Below are 14458 nucleotides of genomic sequence, written 5' to 3' on the forward strand. Positions count from 1 at the left end.
GCCAATAAAAACCAATTGAACATCGATCAAAATGAAATCACATTTCGCGCGCGTTATTGATACATAATTAACTAATACTCGTAGTAAACTCCTAATTGGAGAAGATATGAGACGAAGTGCAAACAAAAATTACACTAACGCTCCATTTATCCTAACTTGAGGAGCTCATCAATTCTCCTCGCTACCAATTATTTTTCGTTTACATAATAGGAGCTCGCATTTAGATAAGAGAATTCAACCAACAAAAGTTCTGTTAATCGCTCATTAATTAAAGTTACCAACAAATGAAGTTCCTACTGTATTCCTAACTGAATACTAAACTGCAGATAAAGACTAATTAAAAGAGAAACGTCTAGAATTGGCTTACGTTTTTCAACAAGGCAATATAATTAGGCCTGATGCGTGTATCGACGATTATTATTCACGTTATAGTACCACGCCAGAATAATTTACTTATAATTCTCAATGATAATTGATAGTAGACTACTTGCAAATAAATAAAAAAAAAAGAACCTCAAGTATCCCAAAAATCAAAAGAATCCAACATTCTAATATCTCAATATTCCAATAATACACTAAATCAATATTCCAGCATTGTAAACTCACCCTAAATAACCTATCTATGACGCGTTGTACAATATATTTTACAACCATTTTAAAAGAAAGGTTATTAGCACTAAAAATCCTAAAATTCCTCCTCTTTCTCAGACCGTACCTACGTTACTCCTCCCTTATCCTTGAGATTAGACATTGAGAAATATTACCCTTGTACGTATGGTTATTTCAAGCTGCAAGGGGACTACGGTTTCTCCGAATGGCCCGAGGCTACCTCCCTAATTACTGTCGGCTCCGATTCTTTCGGTCATGGGAACAGCCCCTAGAGCGAGAGCCATCCACGTTTTAGACGCAGTTATCTTGTCAGAGCCTTGGATACATAGTTACAGAATGCTCCAGGAACACTATCCTGCAATCCCGCAGCATAATGTTCTCTACATCCTCCTTATCATCATTTGCATTCTTTCAAACTTCCAAATTCCGTGTCTTTGTTTCTCTTTCTACGATACAATGAAAATGTGTTTTCACAGTATGACTTTTCTACATTGTTCAGCTATATTTTTTCTGAGTTTTCCTCGACCATTCCGTACAACCTACATATCGTTTAAAGGCTCTTGAATTTTCATTTTATTTTTGTATTTTTAAACAATTGTTCGAGTTTAAGGGAAGCATATAAAAATCATCATTAAAAAATAGAAAGAATGACGCTCCTTTGGCTTATTGAGCAAGATGTTAAAATCCAAGAATTCGAAAACTATAGTAGTCAAAACAAATTCATCATAGTTAAAAATAACAATCACGACGTGTTTATGAACTAGCAGTAAATAATACATGTACTTTGTATTCCAAAGGAGAATCTTACAGATTTACGTAGGTGATATGCTGTTGCACGAATTATATATTTGTGGAGATATTTATTATTAGATAAAGAGTTACAAACAATTTTCATATATTCTTCTATTCGCTTATCTTATCACAATACTATTACTGGGGCTACGATAATACAGAATTTTCAAGGAACAAAGCAACAGTTTGGGAAATAAGAGAATTTAACCATAAGGTAGATGTATTCTATGTAGCAATGTACAACATGTAAACCGAAAGCTCCAACGTTGATTACGAACAGGTACATAAATTTAATGCTCGCCTAAGATCACGTCCGCATATTTTACACTTTTTATACGCGATTAGCAAGATGCTTTACGTAACGAGGTTGCCGCGAATCGCGTAACATGAGCGGTAATAAACACGCGCGAAACATGTCCTTTCCACGAATAACTTTCCATCCGCGAATTATCCGCTTGATAGATTCATCATTTGATAATAAGAACAAAAGAGATTGCCAACATTTCTGGATTAACGATTCAGACTAAATTTTTCTTTTGTGATATTTGTTCTTTCGGAGTATTAAGAAGAATTTTTCGTAATTAATACAATTTTTTTATATTTTTTAAATTTCTTCTGATCTTGGACAATTATATTTTAAATATCGCAAAAATGTCATTTCTTTGGAAGAAAATGCGTTCCCTAACAGAAATATTCCTCTTTGATGTATAATAATATTATCTAGCTAAACCGCTTACCATAATTCTATTTAGCTAAGCTAGTTACAAATTTATTAATCTATGCCTAATTATTACTTATTAATAAATCCAAACACTCAAACTGAAAATCTGCAATCCCTAGTTTAAATTAATTTCAATCTTAATTTAAAAATGTCCCTAACATTTCTCCAAAGGAAGAAAAATGTCCCTAACATTACTCCGAAGGAAGAAAAATGTCCCTAACATTTCTCCTAAAAAACCACAAGTGTTTTTTATTTCTGCTTCTAGACTTAATATGCAATATTTTCATCTCGTAAAAAATAGCTATAATGCGTCAACTTATCAATCAGACGCCCCAAAGTGTACTTGATAAACGATCACGATTGGTTCAACAATGACATATTCGAGTAACAAGTCTCGAATGATAATTTGAAACGATACGTGTAGAGGAATGACAAATGTCGAAATCTGGGGACAACCACACCCAATCGAATTTGGCACGTGAATCAATCACCATAGTCTGTGTATATAGTCGCTTGGTTTACCGAGTGATGACGGGCGATATCTCCCACCAGGATCATTGGAAAGGACACGGCTATTTCTGGAAGGTGATCCTCGGCTAATGCAAACACATTCCATAAACGTCCCAACGATTTTTCATCCGGTTTAGAAAGTGAGGGAAAATCGGCTAACGCGACGAATTTCAAACCTGCAAATCGCGAAAGTATTTGACGAAAGTTCCGTATTTGGCAAAACTGACACGTGGAATGTATGCGGAAATGCGGATTTTCTTTTCCTCCAATCGACTCTCTGCTTTTATAAGAAACCATTTCTGATTGAATTTCAATGACAATCTTTTATAATTTTCTTCTTACATTTGGACTATAGGGATCCCTAGAATCTTAGGGAGAACCTAGATTCCCTAGATATAATATTGCCTTAATCCTAAAGTATGTGAGAAAACAATCAATTTAAAGAACGCTTAAAATATTATATGATTCTTTATAAATTGTCTAAGCATCTAAAATGTTATATTTAATGTTGTTTTTATGATAATTTTGATAGAGATAAAGTGATAATAGATTTCTGTTAATTAAAAAGTTCTCTTTAAAAAGTACTAAATATATTGCATAACGATTCTAACATGGTAATTAATTATTATTCTTATCGTCGAAATTGCATAATAATGTTAGTCATGTATAATGTATAGTGTTTGGGTGTACCTCTCACAGTCGATACACCATACTCCATAGAAGTTAGAAAAGACATCCTACGTGAACGCGGAACTTGCGGCGAAGCCCTACAAGTGCAAAGTCCTCGTGAATGGCCTCTATGCTTCGTAGCTTATGACATAATAGTTTTATGTATGCTGCATATGGCGCGACGTAATGTAGTTACGGGATCGTGGGCGCAAGATGCGTCTGAAAGACGTTGCTTCTAAGTATTGTGACTTTTATAATTTATTCTTGTCGTATGACTTGGTAAACCAAAGGAAACCGTTGCAAACTGTTTTGTCTCCCCAGAATTATACATAGAATATTCTACACTTTCGTGATCTCTGTGCTTCCTTTAAAGATTCAAAACCCTAGGTTGTAAATTTCCCTAGATCTTACACTGCTCAAGGATATCGAAGATTCTTAGACCTCATATTTATTAAGGAAACCTAAAATCCTATTATACTTCAAATTTTTCTAGTTCTTTAATCTTCGATCTTCAAAGATCTTGGATTTTTCCAGCAGATACAAATTTCTATATTCCCGAGATCTCAAATTATTCTTTCGAAAGAAGAAACTCGAAGGTTTTTATACTTTATATTATAAACTGAAATCCTATATTTTACGTTCTTCGTTTCTCTAGACATCGAACGCCACACGTGTGCATAGCACATTTATGATTTTGCCCAAGAAAGATGATCACGATCAGAGTCTCCCATTACCGGAAGTAGCAGCCACGCGTCGCTTATCTCACCTTTTCTCTTACGGTTTCACGTGTTCATTCTTCTGATTTTGCAGTGTTCTTAAAATTCGCGAAACTAAATCACTTTTAATTTTCATGTCTGGCATCATTTACACTTAACCGTAATTAGTCAGTTACTTGAATAAAACGGCTGATAGCTCAAGTGTAACGAAACGATCGAGCAAACACGAGTCGGATGTCAGATAATACATATAGCCATTTATTAATGTTCATGGCGAGGAAAAGCCTCGCCGGTAGAAAATTTCAATTTTCACTTACGTAACAGCGCCGCCCCTTACATAATCTCATAATCGAATGTAACGCTGTCGCGAAATAGAGAAGACAATCGTGAAAGCGTGAGAATTATTTCCTACGTCCTCTCTAACGAACAATTAGATACATCGATGTAGTGAACAAAGCTACTAGAATCTATACCTCCGGGAGAAATTTTCTAATCTTACTTAGGAAGATGTCGAATATGATAATTTGTTCATTTATGAATATATCTTAAGATTAAGAAGAAGATTTCAAGAGGAATTAACTGTCAAGTCGTTTTTGTTTGATTATGCCAGGAACTGTAAACTTTTAGTGTAAATACAACCGTTGCAAATATTGAAAGATTGATGCAAAAGCTATTAAAGATTAGTAGTTATGACTGTCAATGAAAACGCTCGGTTCTATAATGTTAATTTTAAAGTATAATTTTATGTTCTTCTAGAAAATATGAAACTTTGTATTTCGAGTTTCCCTAAATACTATTTTTTAGATTTACCTAAATTCTTCTAGAATCATTTTCTGAAATTAGAAATATATAGGGATCCCTAGAATCATAAGTATCCCTAGATCCATAGGTATCCCTAGAATCATAGATTTCCCTAGGTATATTTTCTTAGAAAACTTAAAATATTTTTTAAATTCTCACGTGACTATTTGTGGAATAGAAACAAGACGTATATGTATTTGAAATACACCTTTGAAATACATAGAAAGATGAAGTTCATTTGAATAGTATGTGGGAAAACGATTAATTAAATCTACCTTAGTATGAAGAAACGCCAGAGATTTGTTCACGTTCTCGATTTTGTGTACCCGCATACGACCATTGTTAGGTTTAGCCAATCGTTCACCGGAGATGATCTCTAGCAGTTTTAGTAATTTCTTGCCGTCCGCTAGATCCGTGAATAAATCCTCCACTTCCATACGTGCCTGCGAAGTGAAAGTAATCGATTCAACAAGTCTCCGGATTCCTTCCTATATAGATATTCTAGCGACCCTAATATGACGTGTGTCATTCTTATAAATATCTTAGGTATTTGTATAAATATCGTACCATCTACATTTTCTAATTACTTTTCTAGCATTTTTTTTTTTTTCAAATTATTTTAATGTCTTTTACAAGCAATTGATAAATGTTATATTCACACAAAAGTAGACCATTTTTACAAATATCTTTAGTATTGTTATATTTTAATTTTAATTATTTTAATTATTTTTAATTATTTTCGAAAAATTAAAAGATATATTCTCTTAAGAATTATTGTTTCTTTTATAATATCGGAAGTTATAAAGAAAGCAAAATGTACCTTCAACAGAAACGAGTTGATCCATTTAGTGAATGTCTTCTTCTGTATATGCAGACGTTCCTCCTGCAGGGCCTTAATACGGCCCTGCTCAAACCTCAGTGTATCTTCCCTCTGAGTCATTCTCTTCTGTATATCAGTACCACCCCTGAATTTGTCGACTCTGGACGGTGGATAGTTTGGCGTGTAGTCGAAGATGTAACTCCTTGTTTGGGGTGCGGCGCCAAGCCCAACACCGGGCACATACTGCGCCCCTAAAACCAAACATTTCACCAAAATTAGACACGCTTTAAACACAGCACCTTATTTGGAAAGGTTTTAAAAACACCAGTAACGGAAATGGAAATTTCTGTTTTCTTTCAAATCCGATGTTTCGTAGGAATGCTAGGGGAATTTCTAAACAGTTCTATTTTAGTTGCAATATTGGTAAAATATAAAGCTTTTCTATAAGTAGAGCACTGAAAATCATAACGGTGTAAAGAGTAAGTCATAAAAATGCGTAATATATTTATTACTATACAAATTTCGCTGAATTTTTCAAATCACGAAACTAGAAATAGAATATTCACAAGCGTGAGGTTATAATTTAGTTAGTTATGGAACTTGTATAATACTCGATAGAGAATGATTCTATCAAGAATTGAAATACGTGACTAAATTCAAGTTCTCATAATTTGGCTTATATTACGCTATAATTCTCAGTCCACAAGAGAGTATGATACTATTTCTCTCATAAGTAAATAAGAATTTCAATTTTTAATATCAGGCATTACAGTAACATTTAACTTAAAAATAGGAAATTATTTTTTTAATACAAATATTACACGTAAAGTACTTGTGTTCCAGATGCTTAACTTTGCACTAACTCTACGATTAAGGATCAAGAGGAACAATGAGTTCCCTTCCTTTACCTCATCGCACAGTAGAAAGGAAGCAGAGTCCTATTAAATCCCAGTTTTTCCATATACACACTAAACATGCAATTCAAGTTCGCGTACACATTTATTCGGTTGTTGTTCGGTCCTTATAAGACGAGAAAAAATTTATGACACATGCCGACGATAGCAACGATAAACCGGGGATAATAATCTCGTCGAGTCACGAACACTGGTAAAAAACAAAACGGTTCTCTCGGGTAAACGTCGTTCGCGCTTACTCTTTATTTACCTTGCACACGTTTCGCCACAATGCTGCCCCCTTTTTTCCCCTAGTAACCAGGCTCGTCCGCCATTGTCCGTGAACGACGCATTAATTTTGCCGGTAGTTTAATTCATGAAAGTCAGTGAACAAGATTTCTTTTGGAAGGGTAAGATTTAAAGCAGAAAATTGAGCATAAAATCAATCATGACTTTTAATTAATGATTCTGACAAGATTTTCAAAGATGTTTGAGTTTAGTTTGATTAAAAAAATATTATATAAAATCGGAAATTTATGTTAAATAGGTGTCAATACTTGTTTTAGGGATCACAAATTCGTTTTTATACTTTTCGATAAAGTTGGGAGGAATTCTTTATTTTGATCGTTAATTTATACGAAAACATGATCGTAAGACGCAAGGGGTATATCAAGTTCTTAAATTCTTTAGTAGATTTATGATCTTTTGATCTTTTCATCTCTTGATCTCTTGATCTCTTTAGACAATTACGTATCATATAATCCTCGATCACGATTCATCCGATAATTTATCAAAGATAAAGGATCATCACACAATAAAACATCGTAAAAATTTAGTAACAAAATTACCTTAGCAAATATGTTATACAAGATAATCCAAAAATAGATAATATAGTTCAAGAATTTTTTTTTTTAAACAAGTACAAGAAGAGTTCTAGAATTTCGTCATATTTACATTTTTTATCTTCAATATCTTTTATCCTTAAGCATTTTTCTCTACACTGCTCGCTATATTATTTGTACTTTTAATGTTGCTTTACTTTTAATGTTCTGACATACATACATTTTCTTCTTATTTCGGATTATTCCTCGTATATATGTGCATGTGTTACAGATTATTAAAGAGAGACAGAACTATAAGTTAGCAAAAAATTCATACATTTTCAAAAACATATACTGTTAACTTGCCAATGTAATCAGTAAGCACATTAAAAAACTGATGACAGTTGTCTGAATGGTACGAAATGAGGCGGATAATAAACTCATAACTCGCTAAAAATGACGGATAAAACGAAAGTTTTTCAAAGACACGAATCATACTTATTACAGTTTAAGGTGTTCAAACTCCAACAGTGTGTTTTATCGTATTGATGTATATCCAATAATCAACTCATATCGCAGAATTATCGTTCAAGAGATTAATCTTTTTAAGTATTTTATATTTTTTCCAAGACGACAAAAACATTATTACACAGAAGAATTCAATAAAATAACCCTGATGACTTTCACTAATGATGGATAATTTTCTATTTCTACGACGATGGAAATGATTCTTTCACTCTCAGGGAAGATACCTTATCGGAACCTGGCGATAGCTCGTGATTGAAATAGTCGAGCACACTGTGGCACAATTCTCCTTTTACTTCGTGTAATTTTATGTTGAATGAATTTTATATAATTTTAATCTAACCCTTAATATTGTTACCAGCTTATAGAACATTTTGATATTTAATAAGATTGTTCAAACACTTCTTTAACGAACTTTTTAAATATTTTTTCTAATCTTTCTGTAGTATTTTTTTAACGCTAGAGTAAGATACGCAAAAACATTCTTTTTAAGTGAGTTAGAGATAAAACAATGAAAATTTATGGATAATAAAACGACGGATTCCAATTTAAAGACGTAGTTTTCCGGCTACTAAAACTTCCATTTATTACTCTATGTGCTACTTCGATTAATAAGTATACTGATCTTGTGTTCCAGATACATATGTATTTGGGCTTTACAATTATCATCTAAAAATTATATAAACTTCCACTACAGCTTATTATCAATAATACTCTAAATTAAAATTATTTCCAATTCGGAAACACAAATTATTCAATCGACAACATATACGAACAAAATTGTAATTTTATTAATTTATTAAATGAATTTTTCTATTTAAACAATTGAGGGGAAATAAGAATTGCAAATGGATTACAAATCGTTAGCACAAACAATTTATTCCGATTAGTTCACCGAACGACGCTTATTTGAATAGTATTTATATCCTTCATTATTGACGCTATGTATCTAAGCAGTGACTGGAGGCATTACAATTAATTGAGCTCATAACTAAATACGTTCGTGCTGTGATCGTTTATGTCTACATATACAACGCGTGTTGTCGTTGAAAAACATATTCGATAAGAGTGTTCATTATGTTAATGCAATGCTATTTTGAAATTGATGTCTGGCAAAAGAAGCTAGTTTTCATTGCAAAATGACTCGCCAATTAACACGAATTCTTCAGTGAAGATATGTTGTTTGTAGATATGTCACACCTGAGAATTCTTGCACTCCTTTTAGATAACGACAATCGAGAAGTTTAAAGTTAAATATTTGAAAAACGATATTTACACGATACATCATCGGAATATATTGTTTTAAAGATAGTAAGGGCAATATAAAATATAAATGATACACATTATGTTTATCATATGATATACAGTATATATTCATCATAATTTCACTAGAATGAGTCACTAGTAAAATCTAACCTCTTAACTTCCATACATCCTGTTAAACAAGCATAATAATTGAAATGTAAACCAAATTTAATCCACTTTGAAACACTTAGAACCTAACCTAAAATACCTATGAAATTAATTAACATCAATGTTACCTTGAAAAATATTTTTGTTTCACAGGATATATAGTTAAAGAAACTTTTTATTCGAATGTGAATGAAATGAAATCTATGTTGTGTCATTTGAAGCTAACTTAAAATCTCTACTTAATTTTAGTCGAACAACGTGAATATTGCTATGAAAGATATTCTCCTTTCATAAAATTTAGTAAAGACGAACTTTTCGTTTAAATGTAAATCAAGTTTAACTTACTTTCTTTCGTTGAAACTTAATCTAAAGTATCTACTAATTTAACCTTAAATAATATTTATGTTTGTTTTGAAAAAGTATTTTTTTCCGCAAGAACCTAATTGTAAGGAACTTTTTACTGTTCTAAACAACAAGAGAAAACAACAAAAAATGTAGATATCCAAGAGAAGAAAAATGCGATTATATACGCCAATGAGGAGAAACAGCAACCTCAGTGGTTAGCTCGCGTTCGCACTGAAAAGCGTGCCAATAGATGGCTACGTGCAAACCGAGAGGGCAATGACAAGCAGGTAACATCGTAGATTTGATTAAAATGCTTAAACTCTGTCTCTGTCTGAAGCTGTTCGTCGCTTTTCTAAGCCGTTGGAAACCATGTAACGCGATTGTAACGCACGAGCGTATATACGCTTGCGGATTCTTCGAGCGTAACGTCTGCAAACACAACTACTTGCACACGTTCCTTGTAGTTTTCAGCAAACCTTACTTCTGAACTTGTCCGAAGTAAAATACATATAATGCATGATATTACGATTTTTCTAGGAAATTAGATTAAGAATTGAACGTAATAATTTTTGGAAAAATTGTTCAGTACTTATACAATAAATATTTCAGTAACGAAGAGAGATTGAACCAGGATGACTATGGAAGAACTTAAAATAATTTGTACAGAATCTAGGGATAGACTATAGAATTTTATGTGTTCCGTAATGTAAGGTTAAAAAGCAGCCATGATGAATTTCACTATAATAGAATTGTACAGAACAAATGTATGTATTTCGAGTTAAAATAGAATGTAATCGGTACAAATATTATTTTTTAGTAGATACATTTGAATACTTTGTCTACTTTTTAAGAAAAACTTTTAATTTCTAATTATAATTTTAAAAATATTTAACCTTCTCCGGCATGATTCATCTCCAATTCAAACTATAACCAAATCAGTTATTAAATCCTATAAATGCCCTTAAATTACATCAAACAAATCAAGCCTCTATATTTAAAAATAAGCTTAAAAGTTGTTTAAACACAAAAAGACAGCAAATCCCGATAGAAAACACGGGTCGATTAAATCGTACGAGCTTAGCCGACGAACAGCTAAATAGTAAACGATACTCGTGGAGCTCTAATTACATGGAATGCGCGGCAGGATTTCGATAGATAATCTATCTGTTAAGATAAACTTGCGTAGATATGGCAGTTTCCAAATCGTTCTTCTACCATGAGAAGACTACCACACCCATAATCACTTTCGATAATAAGATACAGAGATTTTAACCTATCAACGCCTAATCCTATTCAATGGCCTCTAATCAGAAACTTCGTTAGAAACTCAAATGTGATCCTTTATCCACGTTTTACGATCTATTGATTCACAAATTAAATTACAACTGGTTAAATTCAACGTACCATAATAATAATTGCCTGACACGGTTGTCCCTTTCATTTTTCAATGACCGTTGATCCACTGGTCTGCTTTCATGACTTCTTTCACCAAAGTCAATATCATGAAAAATTGACGAAAATCACGACTCGATATCGAAACGAGGAGACGACGAATGAAGAACGATTGGACGTCTACGAATGGCGACACCGAACTGATTCAGCTGTTAACTCAAGACCACTTTAACTGCCAGGACTCTTATCGCGTATCGCGAACATTTTGTGTCCGTTCTTTTATATAATAACGTTAACAATAAGTATATGATTATAGAGCAGAATTTTTTTTACAAATGTATGCGACACGATCGACTTATAGTAACAATACGCAAATTTTTATCGTTACTTGTTTTGCAATTGTAAAGTTTCGTGATATATTATCTGTCAAAAGCAAGTGGCCAGATATTATACGTACATATGTTCTTCTGAGCGGGAATGTACCTACCAATGGCGTAGCAATTAAGTTATTGATTGTAATCGAATATATATAAATTTACATATAAAATTAAACTTTATATTAATAATAATAACACCTTTTTTAAATTTGGAAATTGTTAAGTAAAGGTAATTTAGAATTCGTTTGATCGAATGATACTGATGGGTGAAATAGGTAATCTCATTTTAGAAAGAGAAGAAAGAAAGGGAAACGCAAGAGGACAGACAAATTGTACCATTATAGTAACTTCCGTAGAAGCTAAGATTAAAATAGCAAGTAAACTAGAAATAATGTCGATAATAATAGAGTAATACAATTATACTTGAATAAAATATGTTTACGAATTCAAATAAATCATAATTTGCTTGTAGCATGATTAAGCATGCATCGTTTTCAAGTTGATTAGATGATCGTTTGTACATAAACTACGATGCAATTATGCAGTCGAGCACGAACCGTGACGTTTTCATAGGGACGCGGGCTATGTAATGTGTACGTTAGAATGAATTTACATAAATTAAACGTACGTTGTATGACCGTGACAGAAGAGACGATAATTTTTTAAGAAAGTATTAGCGGCTGTAATTCATAACTTTTTAATTCAAACTTTCCTGTGTGAGTTTCTCTGTGGTCTCGGCCGCGAAACAAATTTTCAATAGTTTAAGAATGATCTAAGATTTTAATTCTCCCCAAATTTAAACAAATGGTTATTCTCCATGCGATAGAAAAGTATGATTCGATCGAAAATGAGTTACAAAATTGTTTAAAACATTTGTAGCTTTTATAGAGTAAACATCTGCCAAATTAAATTTAATGCTTGCTATACAGCCATTTAAGTCTAGTCGAAGGTCTGATGTCACGAGGTAGAAACACGTACGATAAATAAATTTTTATGGCATTAGCATATCGCCAGCTAGTGATGTAACGTCTTCACACATAAAGAATTATTGGAATGTTCTTCACTGTGACAAGAAATGAGAGATCGTTTCTAAAACTCGATAAATACACTGAAGAGAACGAATTGTTCGATTGTCTAGTTTTAATCATGTGAAATAGCAATAACTTTGAAATATTATCATGAATTTGGTGCTTTTACTTGTTAAATTTTTAATATTATTAGGGAATCTGTCAACATCTACCAACAATGTCAACATGCATTTATGTCTTCGATATCTGTCAACAGCTTTAACGTTGGTCAACATTTAAGCTTGTTAACATCTTTCAACATCATCAGCTTTTAAACATTTGTCAACACGTATTACTAGTAAGTCAACATTTATAGATATTCTCAACTTTTGTCGAGTCCAATCAATATACATACTTTACGGCTATCAACATTTAATAGTATTTTCAAAATTCATAACTTGTATGAAATAAAATTCATACGTTGAAATAAGTCATTTCATAAAATAGCTTTTCAAATATCGAATATCATCATTACATGGTAAACGCCTTGCCTTGTGTAACTTGTTCTGGCGATTATCTGATAGAAGTGACGATGACGTTATGACTTATAAATCCATGTCACTACTACTTCTTTCTTTTTTTGATAACGCCGATACTCAACTATATTTGATAGAGAAAAAAAGAAATACACAGGCATATAAAAATATTTGGAACTTCGTTGATATTATGAAGACTGGTGACGCGACACTAGCGCCACATGGCTGTTAACTATTTATTGGCGCCCACCATTTATTCATCCAATTTTGAATTTCTTTAATTATTCATTGATTCTATCTTTTTACGTTTCAAATATTCAAACTTATTGAATTTTTCTACAAACATAACAAAAATTATATTTCGTTATTTCGTGGCGTGAACGATGCTAGTACATATGATACTTATAGTATATTATTTCATGGAATCATTTATATATATTCGCTTAATTTCCATTTATTTTCAATTAACCTTCCACACGAGGCATAATAGAAAGTACAACGATATCCAAAATGAACCACCCACTAATTTCCCATACATCGCCAGGATTAATTGTACTTAGAAATTCTAGAAGGAAATTTATAAAAGCTACTAGATTAATCTAGGAGCTTAATTACTTCCTTCTTGATGTTTACAACGTCAATTTTCATTTGCTTTAGATTTCATCGTTCAGTTTCGACTGAAATAGCCAGCGTATAAGCTCGTTTATTCGGACAGCAAATAGGAAGTTCGAGATTCGCCCGGAACCACGCTACATGCACCTCGAAACAGCTACAGAAACACCTCAATGATTTGCAGCAACGTCTATAGATAAGAATCAACGATTTTTCGACATTGGTTCTAGATATAAGATGTATCAAAAAGCAATTTTTCATCTCAAGACTGAAAAAGATAATCGATTATAAATTTTTTATATTACGAAGATTATTTGTACTCCTTCATACGCAATGATTCGTCCATTCTTATAATTTTTACATTGTGCCAATCTTGTCTATTTGTCAGTTAAGAAAACATAGACTATCTAGACCAAGAATAATCGAAAACTTTTAAAAGGGCTTTTTAAATAAGTAATTAAACTTTGAATTATTGACATAACCTTTCAAGCTTCCTTTGATATTTTTAATTATACAAATTTCTCAATTCAACGATGAAAGATAGATTACCGAAGATAAGAATGAATCAGAAGAAAACGAAGAATGAATCGAAGATGAAGCGTTCGACGAACTTGGAAGGTGGTCGATCGCTGCCAGGAAGTACGAAATTGCCCCGGAAATGCGTGGTACGCAACGACGGGGCAGGGAAGACCGTGGCAAAGAAGACCAGGTGAAATCTGAACCGTATTATTATCGAGACTCGTCCTGACTCACCTCGAAAAGACATACCAACACACTATTGACACTGATAACTTAAACCTAGACAAATATTCATCTGATGTATTACACACGCGCTCGCAACCAAGAGAGACGAAATATAGAATGTGGCAAGCTGTACCAAGTTCAAACGATATGACGAC

The 14458-nt window shown here is 32.7% G+C and overlaps 1 protein-coding gene and 1 long non-coding RNA gene across 7 annotated transcripts in view; one reads left to right on the forward strand and one right to left on the reverse strand.

Moving 5' to 3' along the window:
• LOC126924812 (spectrin beta chain, non-erythrocytic 5) overlaps nt 1-14458 on the reverse strand; it is a 57422-nt gene that overhangs the window by 29741 nt on the left and 13223 nt on the right. For 3 of the 6 annotated variants that reach the window (XM_050739689.1, XM_050739690.1, XM_050739688.1), the window contains exons 1-3: nt 11040-11300; nt 5639-5889; nt 5094-5261 (exon numbers count right to left, since the gene is read on the reverse strand). In XM_050739689.1, the coding sequence (XP_050595646.1) occupies nt 5094-5261; nt 5639-5889; nt 11040-11076 (456 nt within the window). In that variant the 5' untranslated portion in view covers nt 11077-11300. Of the gene's footprint in view, nt 1-5093; nt 5262-5638; nt 5890-6546; nt 6783-9635; nt 9655-11039; nt 11301-14458 lie in introns of those variants that run through there. The other 3 variants (XM_050739693.1, XM_050739692.1, XM_050739691.1) reach the window with 3 other exon arrangements.
• LOC126924830 (uncharacterized) lies at nt 12658-14053 on the forward strand. The gene is made up of 2 exons (XR_007713722.1): nt 12658-12769; nt 13605-14053. It is a non-coding gene; the product is annotated as an uncharacterized LOC126924830 (long non-coding RNA).

The sequence above is a fragment of the Bombus affinis genome, chromosome 15 (assembly GCF_024516045.1).
Source record: "Bombus affinis isolate iyBomAffi1 chromosome 15, iyBomAffi1.2, whole genome shotgun sequence".
In the NCBI taxonomy this organism is placed as follows: Eukaryota; Metazoa; Arthropoda; class Insecta; order Hymenoptera; family Apidae; genus Bombus; species Bombus affinis.